At 45.6% G+C, this 13565-nt stretch overlaps 1 protein-coding gene across 1 annotated transcript in view; it reads left to right on the plus strand.

Annotated features, from left to right (window-relative positions):
* The window catches only part of TYR (tyrosinase), a 57515-nt gene extending 43950 nt beyond the window's left edge, over positions 1 to 13565 (plus strand). Inside the window, exons 4-5 of the mRNA XM_083436559.1 lie at positions 3515 to 3696; positions 13281 to 13565. Coding sequence (XP_083292685.1) covers positions 3515 to 3696; positions 13281 to 13501 — 403 coding nt within the window. The 3' untranslated portion in view covers positions 13502 to 13565. The remainder of the gene's footprint in view (positions 1 to 3514; positions 3697 to 13280) is intronic.

Consider the following 13565-nt stretch of genomic DNA (forward strand, 5'->3'; position numbering starts at 1 on the left):
GCACTACATCGCATGCGATCTTTGCTTCTTCAAAGATCACCAGCGTCGAAGCAATGATTCTTCAACATCAGCTTCGTTGGACTGGCCATGTTGTGCGGATGCCTGATGATCGTCTTCCAAAACAACTACTCTACTCCGAACTTAAAAATGGAAAGCGTAATGCTGGTGGTCAACAAAAGAGGTTTAAATACTGTCTCAAGGCAAATCTAAAAAAATGTAGTCTAAACACTGAGAACTGGGAAACACTGGCCTGCGAGCGCTCCAATTGGAGAACAGCCTTTACCAAAAGTGTCATGGGCTTTGAAGACACTTGAACTCAGGACGCAAGGGAGAAACGTGCTAAGAGGAAGGTCCACTTGGCAAATCCACACCATGATCAACTCCCACCCAGGAACCAATGTCCCCACTGTGGAAGGACGTGTGGATCCAGAACAGGCCTCCACAGTCACTTACGGAGTCATTGTTAAAACCGTGTTTATGGAAGACAATCTTACTCGGCTACGAGTGATCGCCAAAGAGAGAAGGAGACATTGCATGCCAGGCCATATGCACAGCTGACAGTTATGGAAACAGTAAGCTGGCAAGGGAACAGTCCCAGAATTACGAAAGCCATCCCAGCTTTTGATCTGATCCCGGAATGTCCCTGTTTTGCGTGCCAGCACAGCTGCCAAGCTTGGGGAGGAGGATAAGCATAGGGTGGAATATAAATTTAATAAATAATAAGCCGGCACTTGTCCGGAGCAGCAGAGGCTGCTGCGAGCAAGAGCCCCATTGCCTCTCCATGGCATTTCCATGGCTGTTGCTGCAAACCTCCTCCCTTGTAAGTAACCAAACAAACCCCTGTGTTGCAAAGAGAACGTCAGCAATGTCTAGGCAACACGATGACTATGTACATATGCAATAGACAATCTTTTATAGAATTCCTTCAAACCATAACGGGTCCAAAATGAAATCTTTAGTCTCAAAGTCTCTGAAAATCTTAAATGAAGCGAGGTACCAGACTTTGTATGATGAAAGACAAGCTGTGAAGCTTTGTGAATTCAGCAAATATGATGCCCAACTCTGAACGGTGATTCTGGATATTGACTACTGTTTTGTAGAATTCTTCATCAGCGTGGTGAGAGGATATAGAATTGCTTCATAAACCCATCTTATTTCAAATGAATGTATGTAAATGGAAATAGCAAATGCTCACGTAACAATGTAGTTGTTTACATGCATTCATGTCTAGTACCTCACTTCATTTAAGATTTTCAGAGATTTTGAGACTAAAGATTTCATTTTGGACTTGTTATGGTTTGAAGGAATTCTATAAAAGATTGTCTATTGCATATGTACACGGTCATCATGTTGCCTTAACCTCCTCCCTCGGGCAGCTTGCAGTGGCTGCTGGAGAGCAGGGCAGGAGGGTGATAGGATGCCGCTTCCGAGACCCAGCCCCACATGACACGCCAGCTCTGGGGTGCAGGCAGAGGGCGGAGCCGCCCTAGGCAGGAAGAAAGGGGGATCTGAAGCGGAGTGCAAGGACTCTTGGTGGTTTTTTTTTAAAGAAATGCTTTGTGCATTCGTGTCTAATCTAACCTCTTTTTAAAAAATTATTTAATGGTGTGTGTTTTTCTTTTTGTAAATCTACAAAAGAATAAAGTAAAATCAGAATTAAGGGGTTTTCTCAGGGCAGTGTCTGTGTGCTGACACTTGCCCTTCTTCTGATAGGAAATGTTGGGGGGAGTACAACAAAAAAAGGGGGTTGTGGAGGGTCAGTTGGTGGGGGGGTTGAGAAATGTCCCCATTTTCATTTGAGGAATGTTGGAGGGTATGTTAACGTGTTGTACTCTGGCTGGGGATGTCAGGAGTTCAGCCTGCACTCGAGTAGGACCCTGGCAGAGACACATGCCCAATTGGCATGTTCCCTCCCTCCTGGTCGATTGTTTGGGAGTTTCAAAAGCTTTCTTCAGCCCGAACATCACAGCAACCGATGCCAACCAACACCGGCACATTAGGGATCTACAGAGTTTGTGCATCATGCGTAACAGACCTCAGCAACTCAGCTTTTTGGCTAATCTACTTTATTTACATATAAACACACACGGAGCACTGCAACATGGCTCCCTCTCTCTCTAGCATCAGACAGCAAAGAGAAAGAACAAAGGACAATAGTCCCACTTCACGGAACACAGTAACACAAACATCCTGTCTTTGTCACTTCCCACTTTGTGGAGTCAAAACATACACCGTCATGTGAAAGACAACAATCCCATGACTGCAATCATGGAGCAGGAATTCTAACAGGGGAGTCCTGGGTTCAGATCCTTGAGCAGCCATGAAGTTCACTGGCTGACCTTGAGCCAGTCGCTGCCTGAGCCTAACCTACCTCACAAGGCTGTGGTGAAAATCAAGTCGGTTACTCCACACTGGTGGCTAGCAGAAGCAGTGTCTGTGTCTCTCTCTGTGTGTGTGACTATAAAGGGCAATTAACAACATGCTGGATGCACATTGGTTGTTGCAGAATTCAATTTTGATTATTAAAGCTGAGAGCACAAATAAACATTACAGCGAGACGGGTGAAAATACTGATGAATTATAACCACCGTCAACTTTTGGAGTCCTAAGCTGGGAACAGGTGCTCTTTTGGCTAAGGTGAATTTCAGCAATGTAAGATCTCTGCCCCTGATTGCTTTCAGCATAATTACATAGCAAACTGCTGACTGCCCTTCATGTACTGCCGGGTACGTGATTCATGTTTTTCTTTTGAAAAGGTTAATTTTGGCCTCTCTTGGACTCAAGAAATCTGAGCCACCCTCCTTGCTGCTCATCCTCTGAGAGGAAGGAGAACGATCTCTGCAAAACATTGATCTGGACGAGCTCTGCATCTAACATCCAGTCTCAGAATACATCCTCTCCCTCCCCGTCGCTGATCTTTTTTTCTGTCTTTCATGCCATGCACTGTTCTGTACAAGACTTAGAGAAAACTGGCAGGGCACATTGACATGCTACCATGAGCGGGCACAGACGCCACTGGAAAAAATATTCAGGCCTCTCAACAAGGACGGACTGGCTTAAAATATTTACACGTATATACAGTAATTGTGGGGTTTCATTTTTGTGTTAAGGATAAATACAATAATATTTGCACCTGTTGAGGATTTTAAGATTGGAATGACCAACATCAATAACGTAAGCACCAACACAATCATTGCCAAACTAACCATACACTTCAAACATCCAACTTGTATATGTAACACAATGAGCACCACACAACAAGTCCTGTAGTGCTCACTTACAAAAACATACAGGTGTAGCTGTACATAATAAGACGAGACTGCTCTGCCATGCTGTCAAAGCGCGGAAGCAAATGTTCATGTAGAGTTACTCTGAAAGAAGGCGGGGCCTTTTTCTGTGGTGGCACCGAGGTTATGGAATTCAATACTTACGGAGGCTCACTTTGTTCCTTCTTGCCTTAAAAATGAAACTGCCCTTGGTGTTACAATACTGATATGAGTGTTTCCTTTCACAGCATTTTCGAGCAGTGGCTCAGAAGACACCAGCCCCTGCGTGAGGTTTACCCGGCAGCCAATGCCCCTATTGGACATAACCGTGAATCTTACATGGTCCCCTTCATTCCTCTCTACCGGAACGGGGAATTCTTCATTTCTTCAAGAGATCTGGGATACGACTATGAATATCTAGTAGAGCCAGGTAACATAGACATCTTGAGGCAGTTGCCTTTGTTTTCTAACTGTAAGTTCTTTTGGTAAAGCCAGATCAAAAGATGCGGTGGAGGCCATGTGACTTTACCATGAATTGAGATACTAGATTGTGGTGTCCCTGCATGCTAGGACAATGCTAGGAGGAGCAAGCTATTGAGACTTGGCGCTCAAATAAGACCTAAAATCTGGGTGGGTGTTAATTTTTCCAGATACTTTTTTAAAAAAATATTTAGAATTATATACCAACCTTTTATGGGACACAAGTGGCGCTAAACCACTGAGCCTTGGGTTTGCCGATCAGAAGGTCGGCGGTTCAAATCCCTGCGATGGGGTGAGCTCCTGTTGCTCGGTCCCTGCTCCTGCCAACCTAGCAGTTCGAAGGCACGTCAAAGTGCAAGTAGATAAATAGGTACCACTCCGGCGGGAAGATAAACGGCATTTACATGTGCTGTTCTGGTTCGCCAGAAGTGGCTTAGTTATGCTGGCCACATGACCAGGAAGCTGTACGCCGGCTCCCTTGGCCAATAAAGCAAAATGAGCGCCACAACCCCAGAGTCGGCCACGACTGGACCTAACAGTCAGCGGTCCCTTTACCTTTACCTTCACCACACTTTTATGCTTCCAGAGCAGACATTGGGGGGAAAAACAATAAAATGCAATGTAAAACACAATCATGATCAAAGCTTACCCCAAGAGGACACCAAGATGACGTTCTCCAGATGTTTTTCTCATGGAGGATGAAGCTATCAATGGCTACTAGCCATGACGTCTATGCTCCATACTCAGAGGCAGTAATGCTTCTGAATACTAGTTTCTGGAAGCCACAGGAGGGGAGGGGGCTCTTGTGCTTGCACCCTGCTTGTTGGTTTCCCACGGGCATCTGGTTGGCCACTGTGAGAACAGGATGCTGGACCAGATGAGGCATTGGCTTGATCCAGCAGGCCCTTCTTATGCTCTTACGCTGAACTCCCATCTCCCATCAATCCTAGCTAGCATGGTCAGTGATGAAGGCAGTTATAGTCCCGCAACATCAAGAGAACATCCCGTTGGCTACCCCATCAAAATACAGCAGGATAAACCTTCTCCAGCATCATACTATAAACATGGGATGCGGGTGGCGCTGTGGTCTAAACCACTGAGCCTCTTGGGCTTGCCCATCAGAAGGTGGGCGGTTCGAATCCCCACGACGGATTGAGCTCCCGTTGCTCTGTCCCAGCTCCTGCCAACCTAGCAGTTCAAAAGCATGCCAGTACGAGTAGATAAATAGGTACCACTGCGGTGGGAAGGTAAACGGAATTTCTGTGCTCTCTGGCACTTGTCACAGCCCTCTGTGTGCCAGTAGCAGTTTTAATCATGCTGGCCACATGACTAGGAAAGCTGTCTGTGGACAAACACTGGCTCCCTCGGCCTGAAAGCGAGATGAGCGTTGCAACCCCAATAGTCACCATTGACTGGACACAACTGGACACAACCTTTACCTTTTTTTACCTAAAAAATAAAGCCGATGAGAGAAACTGTGCGTTAGTCTAGACTTGTATTTAAGCATTCACCTGATACCCACAAGGTTTTAAAGAATTCCCTGCAGGCAAGTGACCAGACAGGTGGAGGAGAGATGAAACGTCCTGTCCTTCCTCTGAAACCAACATAAAGGGAGGAAGCAAGGCCTCTTCATCCACACCAAGCATAAAAATGCACCAGGCATCTGCAAGGGGCATGGAGCTCTCAATCCTACCTTTGCCAGCCCTTAGAAAATTGGTAAAAGTGACTAGCCTGCAAGCGATTTTGTGGGCTGGTGTTTAAGCCTGGATTAGTCAGCGAGGCTTCCAAATCTTTGAAGCAAAGTAAATAAACCCAGCCACACTGCTCTCTAGCGCTCCTTCCCATAGTGCCTGCTGCCCTGTCTTTTTAGTGTGCCATAAAACACACAATAGAGCAGCTTTCACTTACTCTGGGATACCAGGAGGGAAGCTGCAGCAAATAGCTTCAGGGGGAGGGGGAAGAACAGAAATTTGGGGCCAGGGAGAAGGGGAAAGGCTTGTTAGACCCAGACTCCAGAATCCTCCAGTCCCACTCTGAATTGGGGGACCCACTTCTATGATTAAAATAATAATTATGAAAAACACACACACATATGAATGCACAATACTATCACGTCACGTTGGAGCAGAGAATTGGCTCCCCAGAAATCGCTAGGAGGGGAGAGCATGAATCGGCAGCCTGTTCCTGATCAAATGACTCCGTCCGAAAAGGCGTCTCTCTATTGTCTCAGCACTGGCCCCCTTTAGGGGCGCTTGGCATTTGGGTTGTTTGCTTGTTTGGTTTGTTTTTCTCAAAGCAAACCAATAAGAGCGGAGAGCGCTACCCATCGCCCCACCCGCCGTTTCCAAAAACTGTGTGCAATTTGTTTGATGTTTGGTTGGAAATTCAGCCGGGAGCCAAGAGAGCACAAATCATAGGCCAACGGCAGCAGAAGCATTTTAGCAGCGCTAATGTTTAAATCGAGCCCCCTCCCTACACACACACACACACACACACACACACACAACTCCCTCCCTCAATGCCACCACACAGGCATGCTGTCAGAAAGATCACTTATCACTCTGGAAAATGTCACCCCATTTCATTAGGCAAGAAATGGGATCATCTTAATAGTTGGTCCTGGTTGCGGGCAGGCTCTCAAACTGGTCCCCCCCCCAACCCTGGCGTGGGGGGAAGCTATCACCCTTACTCCGGGGTGGCACCACAATCACCCAGAGCTATTGCCCAATCATTTTGAAGGGTGATGGGGGGGGGGAGTATAAAAGCAGCAGCACAACGTGTGCCTAGTTCGTGCTTCATGCTGTTGTGATGGACAACAAAAGAGGTTTAAAACTCTTCAAGGCAAATCTTTTTTTAAAAACAGTGATATAAGCATTGATAACTGGGAAACACAGGCCTGCAAGCACTCCAATTGGAGAACAGCCTTTACCAAAGGTGTCATGAATTTTGAAGAAGCATGAACTCGGGGCAAAAAGGAGAAATGAGAACATTCGGCAAACCCTCACCATGATCAACACCTGCCTGGAAATCTATGTGCCCACTGTGGAAGGATGTATGGATCCAGAATTGGCCTCCACAGTCACTTATGGACTCACTGTTAAGACTGTGTTCATGGAAGACAATCCTACTTGGCTACCAAAGAAGATACGGACTGGTGGCAACTCTGCAAAGTTTCAGGTAGAGGGCCTTCTCATCCTTAGTGGAAGATGCTGAGGATTGAACCATCTGCATACCAAAAAGGATGTCTTATCACTGAGCTAAAGCTAGTTCCTTCCATAAGGCAAATGAAGCTGTGTTATATTGAGCCAGGCCATTGATGAGTCCAGCCTACTGTTGTCTACTCTGACTCAACGCAGCTCTACAGGGTCTTAGGCAGAGAGAGGTCTCTCCCTGTCATGCTACCTGAGATACTTTAACTGGGGACGGCAAGAATTGATCCTGGACTTCTCTGTGTACAGAGCGTATGATCTACTCAAGCTGCACCCACTATCCGATTATTACATGTGAAAAAAATCTGCCCGCCAGAAGTTTTGGACTCCTATTCCCACCAGCCCCAGTGTGGGTTCAAAACATATGGAGGGCTCCAGGTTGGAGAGGTCTGGTGTGGAATCAGAGGGCACTACTGCTCATATATCAGCCTGCATCGCTCCAAAGATTTCACATGAAGTTTCACTTGGGCAGCCCAGAGTAGGTCTTGATCACTCGATACCATATTCAAAGGAGGGGTCTGACACGTTGACTTGGCATCTAGTTCAAATAGAGAATTTTGCACTTTGATATTCTCTTTTGATCAGCTTGTGAGGAATTTTTTCATTGTTTCCCTCCTGCTAACTAGCTTTGAAATGAGGCGGTCCTTTGCGGGCTCGGTTTCCTTGGAAGCACTGGAGACTTCTTGAAAGATCTGTTTTATTTACAAGCATGCATGTTGGGCGAGTGGGGGCAGTGAAAGCGGGCACCCATTGGGACTGGTAGGGAAGCCATTGACAGGCGGAGCCAGCTGACTTAGATTTTATCCCCTTCCTGTGTCCTGCTGAGTTGTACAAGGGCAAAACTTGAGACTTAAGGAGAAGGAAACTGGCATCCAGATAACCCCCCTGGGCTGGTTGTAAGGAAGAAGGCAGGCAGGTGAGAGCTGGCTGGAGGCAGAATCAAGAACAGGTGAGCATCCAAGTTAATAGTGCTAGTCGGTGCTTTTTTTCTGGGGGGGACGCATACCCCTAAATATTTTGTGAATCTAACGGGAGAAGAAACTAAAAATAAAATAAAATTTAGTTTCTTCTCTAGCACGGTGAATTGTCAGTTCCGTTGCTATCCCTGATGGCAGCTTCATTTCCTTTACTGGTGTTTCCTGAGTCTCAGACGGAAGCGGGCGTTTAATGTGTGAAGCAGTGTGGAATGTGGATGTGTGGTGTTTTACTGATGAAAGTTTGGCTAATGTGGAATTTAACTGTGAGCTGTCAGCTGTGTAATATGAGATAATGTTCTTGGTACTTTTGTCCATTTACTGTATTTATTTCCCCCAATTTGAATTATAAAATGGTGATTTTCTTGAGTCAAAATGAGAGTAACCCTAAACATTTTTTTAAGGAAAAAAAACCACTGGTTCTAGATTGCAAAGCAGAAGCAAACAGCATAACCTTGGAGCATACATGCATACTTACTGCCAGACAGATGCAAAATGCAGAACCGTGTGACTTGCTGGAATCGCTCAAAACAAGTCTGCCTCTTTTACTAGCTCCCCTTCTCTGCATTTTTTTGCCATTAAGGTCAGAGGCAGTTTTAGCATAGCATAACAAGTGTGGGCATATTGCATGCCGCGCTGCACTGGGCACCACCACAATGCTGTAGAATGGAGCGCGAGAGGTGGGAGTCCTGGATTTTACTGTCACACAGGGTTTCACTGAAAATTGAGAGCCCAGAGTCTGCCACTGTTCATGCTCATGCAAAATGCAGGTTTCCAGCCTTCATCCGAGCACCTGAGATGCATAGAGAGTAGCTATCAGGAGCTTGTCCTACACTCAAGTAGGACCCTGTCAGAGACACATCCCCGACTGGCATGTTCTCTGCCTCCTGGTCAATTGTTCAGGAGCTTCATTAGTTTTCTTCAGCCCGAACATCACAGCGACCGATGCCAACACACATCGGCACACTTAGGGATCAGCAGAGTCTTTGCAGCTTGCGTAACAGACCTCAGCAACTCAGCATTTTGGCTAATCTACTTTATTTACATAGAAACACACACGGAGCACTGCAACATGGCTCCCTCTCTCTCTAGCATCAGACAGCAAAGAGAAAAAGAACAAAGGACAATAGTCCCACTTCACGGAACACAGTAACACAAACATCCTGTCTCCGTCACTTCCCACTCTGTGGAGTCAAAACATACACCATCATGTGAAAGACAACAATCCCATGACTGCAATCATGGAGCATGAATTCTAACAGTAGCTTGTGAAGAAACAAAGCATACACAGAGATTATTGCAACTGTACAAGCCACTGAATTTGAACGGGCATAAGACAGAAGCTCTGTTTGGGGCATTGTTTAGTGTTGCGCGAGGGAGCGAGTGGGACTGTACCGCTTTCCCCACCCACCTCCCTTGTTGGAAGATGATCTGAAGAGGGAGGTTCTCAATCCCTGGAAGAGCCAAACCACATAAAACAGGCTGCCTCTGTTGATTTTCTCCTTCAGTGCATGGGTAGCAGGGGGAGGTGGGTGCTGACTAGGACACAGCAGTGTGGCTGCAGCCTGTGGGGGCAACTCCTCCCTCTCGTGGTTAATTAATATGTGGTTAATTGAGTGAGGAGATAATGCTTGACTAGAGTTTACTTTTCAGTTGGATGAGAAATGGAAGCCACAGCTCAACCATGGTTTCCTTTTTTGGTTTTCATGCAAATTATGGCTTATACAAGGGACGCAGGTGGCGCTGTGGGTTAAACCACAGAGCCTAGGACTTGCCGATCAGAAGGTTGGCGGTTCAAATCCCTGCGACAGGGTGAGCTCCCGTTGCTCAGTCACCTGCTCCTGCCAACCTAGCAGTTCGAAAGCACGTCAAAGTGCAAGTAGATAAATAGGTACTGCTCCAGTGGGAAGGTAAACGGCGTTTCCGTGTGCTGCTCTGGTTCGCCAGAAGTGGCTTAGTCATGCTGGCCACATGACCTGGAAGCTGTACGCCGGCTCCCTCGGCCAATAAAGTGAGATGAGCGCCACAACCCCAGAGTCGGCTACGACTGGACCTAATGGTCAGGGGTCCCTTTACCTTTACCTTCATGGTTTATGCGAGCCATGGTTTGTTGGGCTCAGAGGAATGAGATGCTTTGCTGGGAACAAGGAAGTTGTAGGGGGAAGCAAGAGACTCATTTATTTATGACAAAATAATGGTTTGGTGTTTGCATCTGAATTGAGCCTTTGTTTTCACAAGGAATGGTCAATATGGTTGCTTCCAGAGGTTGTAGGACTACAGCTCCCATAGGTCATCCACTGGAATGGCCAATGGTCAAGGATGATGGGCCTTGTAGTTCAGTAGTATCTGGAAGCAACCATATCGGCTATTCCTCATCAAAACAAAGGCTCAATTCAAATGCAAATACAAACCATTATTTTAGATTTAGATTTTAGGTTTAGATTTTCCTGGTATGATTGCATGGTCATTTTATAGAATGCTGTTGTTTCTGATTTATCCCAAAGCGCCGTGGGGTTTTGCCCTTTGAAGGTAGTACTGGGACAAACCACAACGGCATGAACTATTTTGCACAATCTCATTCCAGAAAAAAAACACCCTGCTTTTGTGGTCCTGACTGTGAAGTAGTACCACAGGGATTAAATAAAATGTCAATTAATTAGAATTGACAGTGCATCAGAAACATCTCCCGGAGAGAGGTGTCTGTGTGTTTAACTCGCAGTAAGGTGTGACAGGGGAGAATAGGAATTAAAATGTCAAGCTAAAATAAAAGATTAGGAAGAGGACTTTAGCCACTGGGATTTCTTCTGGTTGTGGCGGGAGAGGAAAATAAAGGTAATTGAGAAGAGAAGTGTAGGAGAGAGGGAGGGGGAATCCCCCTTATGGGGTGGGGGGGTGGGAAACACACATTCAAAATGGTGCGGCTTATTGCAAGTGTTATCTGCATTGATTTAATTAACATTAACGGGCATAAACAGCCAGTTTTTGGAAAGTAATTATGATTTCCTTTCACGCCTTTTAGAGCAGGTAACTATCAGCTGGAGAGCTCAGAAGTGGGCCTGTTGTGAATATGATTACAGATGCAAATATTTCATGGAAGATGGAAATTGGGAGGAAAGGAGGGGAAGCCAGGAACAGATTATGAAATCAACTCCCCTGAGCTTATGCACTCATGGAACCTTTAACCCTTAGACTAGCAGACTCGTTTCTTTATGGCATAAATGGGCAGTCGTTTCCCTGAGATTCCTGTATTGCAGGGGGTTGGGTGGGATGATCCTTGTCGTCCCTTCCAGTTCTGCCATTCCATGATTCTATGATTCTGCCAAGGGCTTCACCCCCTTGAGGACCATCTGTTGGGGGTTCTGTGCCAGCAGTAGGCACGGCTAGGAATGGGCACACCAGTCCGTTTCAGTTCTCCAAGTTTCTCCTTGTTCCAATCTCAACTTCAGTTCTTTTCAGCAGCAATCTGTGAAATGTTCCCCCCCCCGCCATGAAAATTGTCATCATTCTAGTGTGAAATTCTCCCAAGCAACAGGGTTCTCTATTCAGTTTTAACTTGGCCCCTTTGGCAAGCATTTATTGCTGACATGTGCATGCTAATTAAGCACATTTCTCCCCAATGCAGTGGTACCTCGGGTTAAGAACTTAATTCGTTCTGAAGGTCCGTTCTTAACCTGAAACTGTTCTTAACCTGAGGTACCACTTTAGCTAATGGGGCCTCCCGCTGCCACCACTCCACAATTTCTATTCTCATCCTGAAGCAAAGTTCTTAACCCAAGGTACTATTTCTGGGTTAGCTGAGTCTGTAACCTGAAGCATCTGTAACCCAAGGTACCACTGCACAGTGGAACCTCGGTTTTCGAGCATCTCAGAAGCCGAACACCGAAAACCTGGAAGTAATTGCTTCCATTTCTGAATGTGCCTCGGAAGTCAAACAGTTTCCGCTGCATGTTTTTCTTTTGTCTCAGTGGATTTTGCCAATTGCCCGTTGCTCCTTGGTTTTCAAATGTTTTGGAAGTTGAACGGTCTTCCAGAACGGATTACGTTAAAAAACAGAGATTCCACTGTATACAGTGGTACCTCTGTTTTCGAACAGCTTGGTTCACGAACAACTCAGAACTTGAAAGTCGCAAACCCGGAAGTAGGAGTTCCAGTTTGTGAACTTTGCCTTGGAAGCTAAACATCCGGCGTGGCTTCTGTGGCTTCCAATTGGCTGCAGGATGCTCCTGAAGCCAATCGGAAGCTGTGCCTCAGTTTCCAAACATTTTGGAAGTCGAACGGACTTCCAGAACGCATTCTATTCGAAAACCAAGTATGGCTGTATGTGTTTCTTAATGTATTGCTTAGTTGAAAAATTCCACTGCCATGTTTGGGCATGTGAATTGCAAAGGTGTTTCGGTTTGTGTGTTGCTTTGAGAAGTGTGAATTAGGAAGTTCCTCATTACAAGACAAACATAACTGAATTTCTTCTTCATCACTAAACAGGGCTGAAGATGGCAGTAAAGCCAAAAGCTGGTGGGGCCAATCTCATTTCTCTCTCTTTCTGACACACCCTCATCACTCTCTTTAACACCCCTTCTTGCCCTTTTACTGACCCTCAAGACTCCCCAGTGCAGTTAAGAGCACAAGTTGTAATAGTAGGGTGTGTCATTTTAGGGGTGAAATTTAATTTGTGCATATTTATTCAGTGAAGGGTCTTAAAAATATGTGTTTTGGGTTGAGAGGAATTCAAATCTGCCATTCATTTTTTTGTGATCGGGCAACATTTAGCTTGGTAAGCCTACATTTGACGAAGGAGCACATAAACTGCTTTCTGAAAGCCAAAGATTTTAATTTTCCCTTCTGAAAATGTCAGGTAACGCTAAATAAATAAATAATATCACTGCAAATGCTCGGCAATCAGTTTTTAGTGGCTTCTATGCAATTTTACACACATTTCACTTGCAGAGCAAACCTAAATTATAAATAAATTATATTAATTTAACAAAGCATCTTTTGAATTCCCAAGTCATGTTGTAACTTTTTTTTTTTAGCACCCCTCATTTTTTGAACGTTGAAAGCTGAAAAATGCAACACGCCCTATTTTAAAAAAGGTATTCGCTGATTGGCACTCCTACAAGCCCTGAACTCAAGTCCAGTTTCCCCCTAGACAAATGTACAACCTGGCACATGAGTTATGTGTACTTTGCTGTAACATGAGTTATGTGTACTTCCACTGTAAGGTGGAAACAACACAACAGTAGTAACCACTTCACTGTGAGAATTTCGCCCCTTTTTGAGCTTCAGGTTGCCCAGTTATTTCCATTTCTTCATGTGTAACCAAGAGCATTTTCTCCCTTTGTCTTCCTGTGCAGCCAACCCCTTCCAGAATTTTTTGGTGCCTTACTTGGAGCAAGCCCGCCAGATCTGGCCTTGGCTGTTGGGAGCGGCTGTTGTGGGAGCCATTATAGCAACGTTGGTGGCTGGAGTCATCGCTCTGGGTTGTCGAAGGAAGAAAAGAATCTCGGAGGAGACACAACCTCTGCTCATGGAGAGCGAAGATTATCAGCATGTAACTTATCAGTCACACTTATAATAGCTGCCAAGCCCCTGTGGCTAAAGTCAAAGCCATCATGATATGGGTGGTCCACAATTAAATG

The sequence above is a fragment of the Podarcis tiliguerta genome, assembly GCF_965153285.1.
Source record: "Podarcis tiliguerta genome assembly, chromosome: 4".
Classification (NCBI taxonomy): Eukaryota; Metazoa; Chordata; class Lepidosauria; order Squamata; family Lacertidae; genus Podarcis; species Podarcis tiliguerta.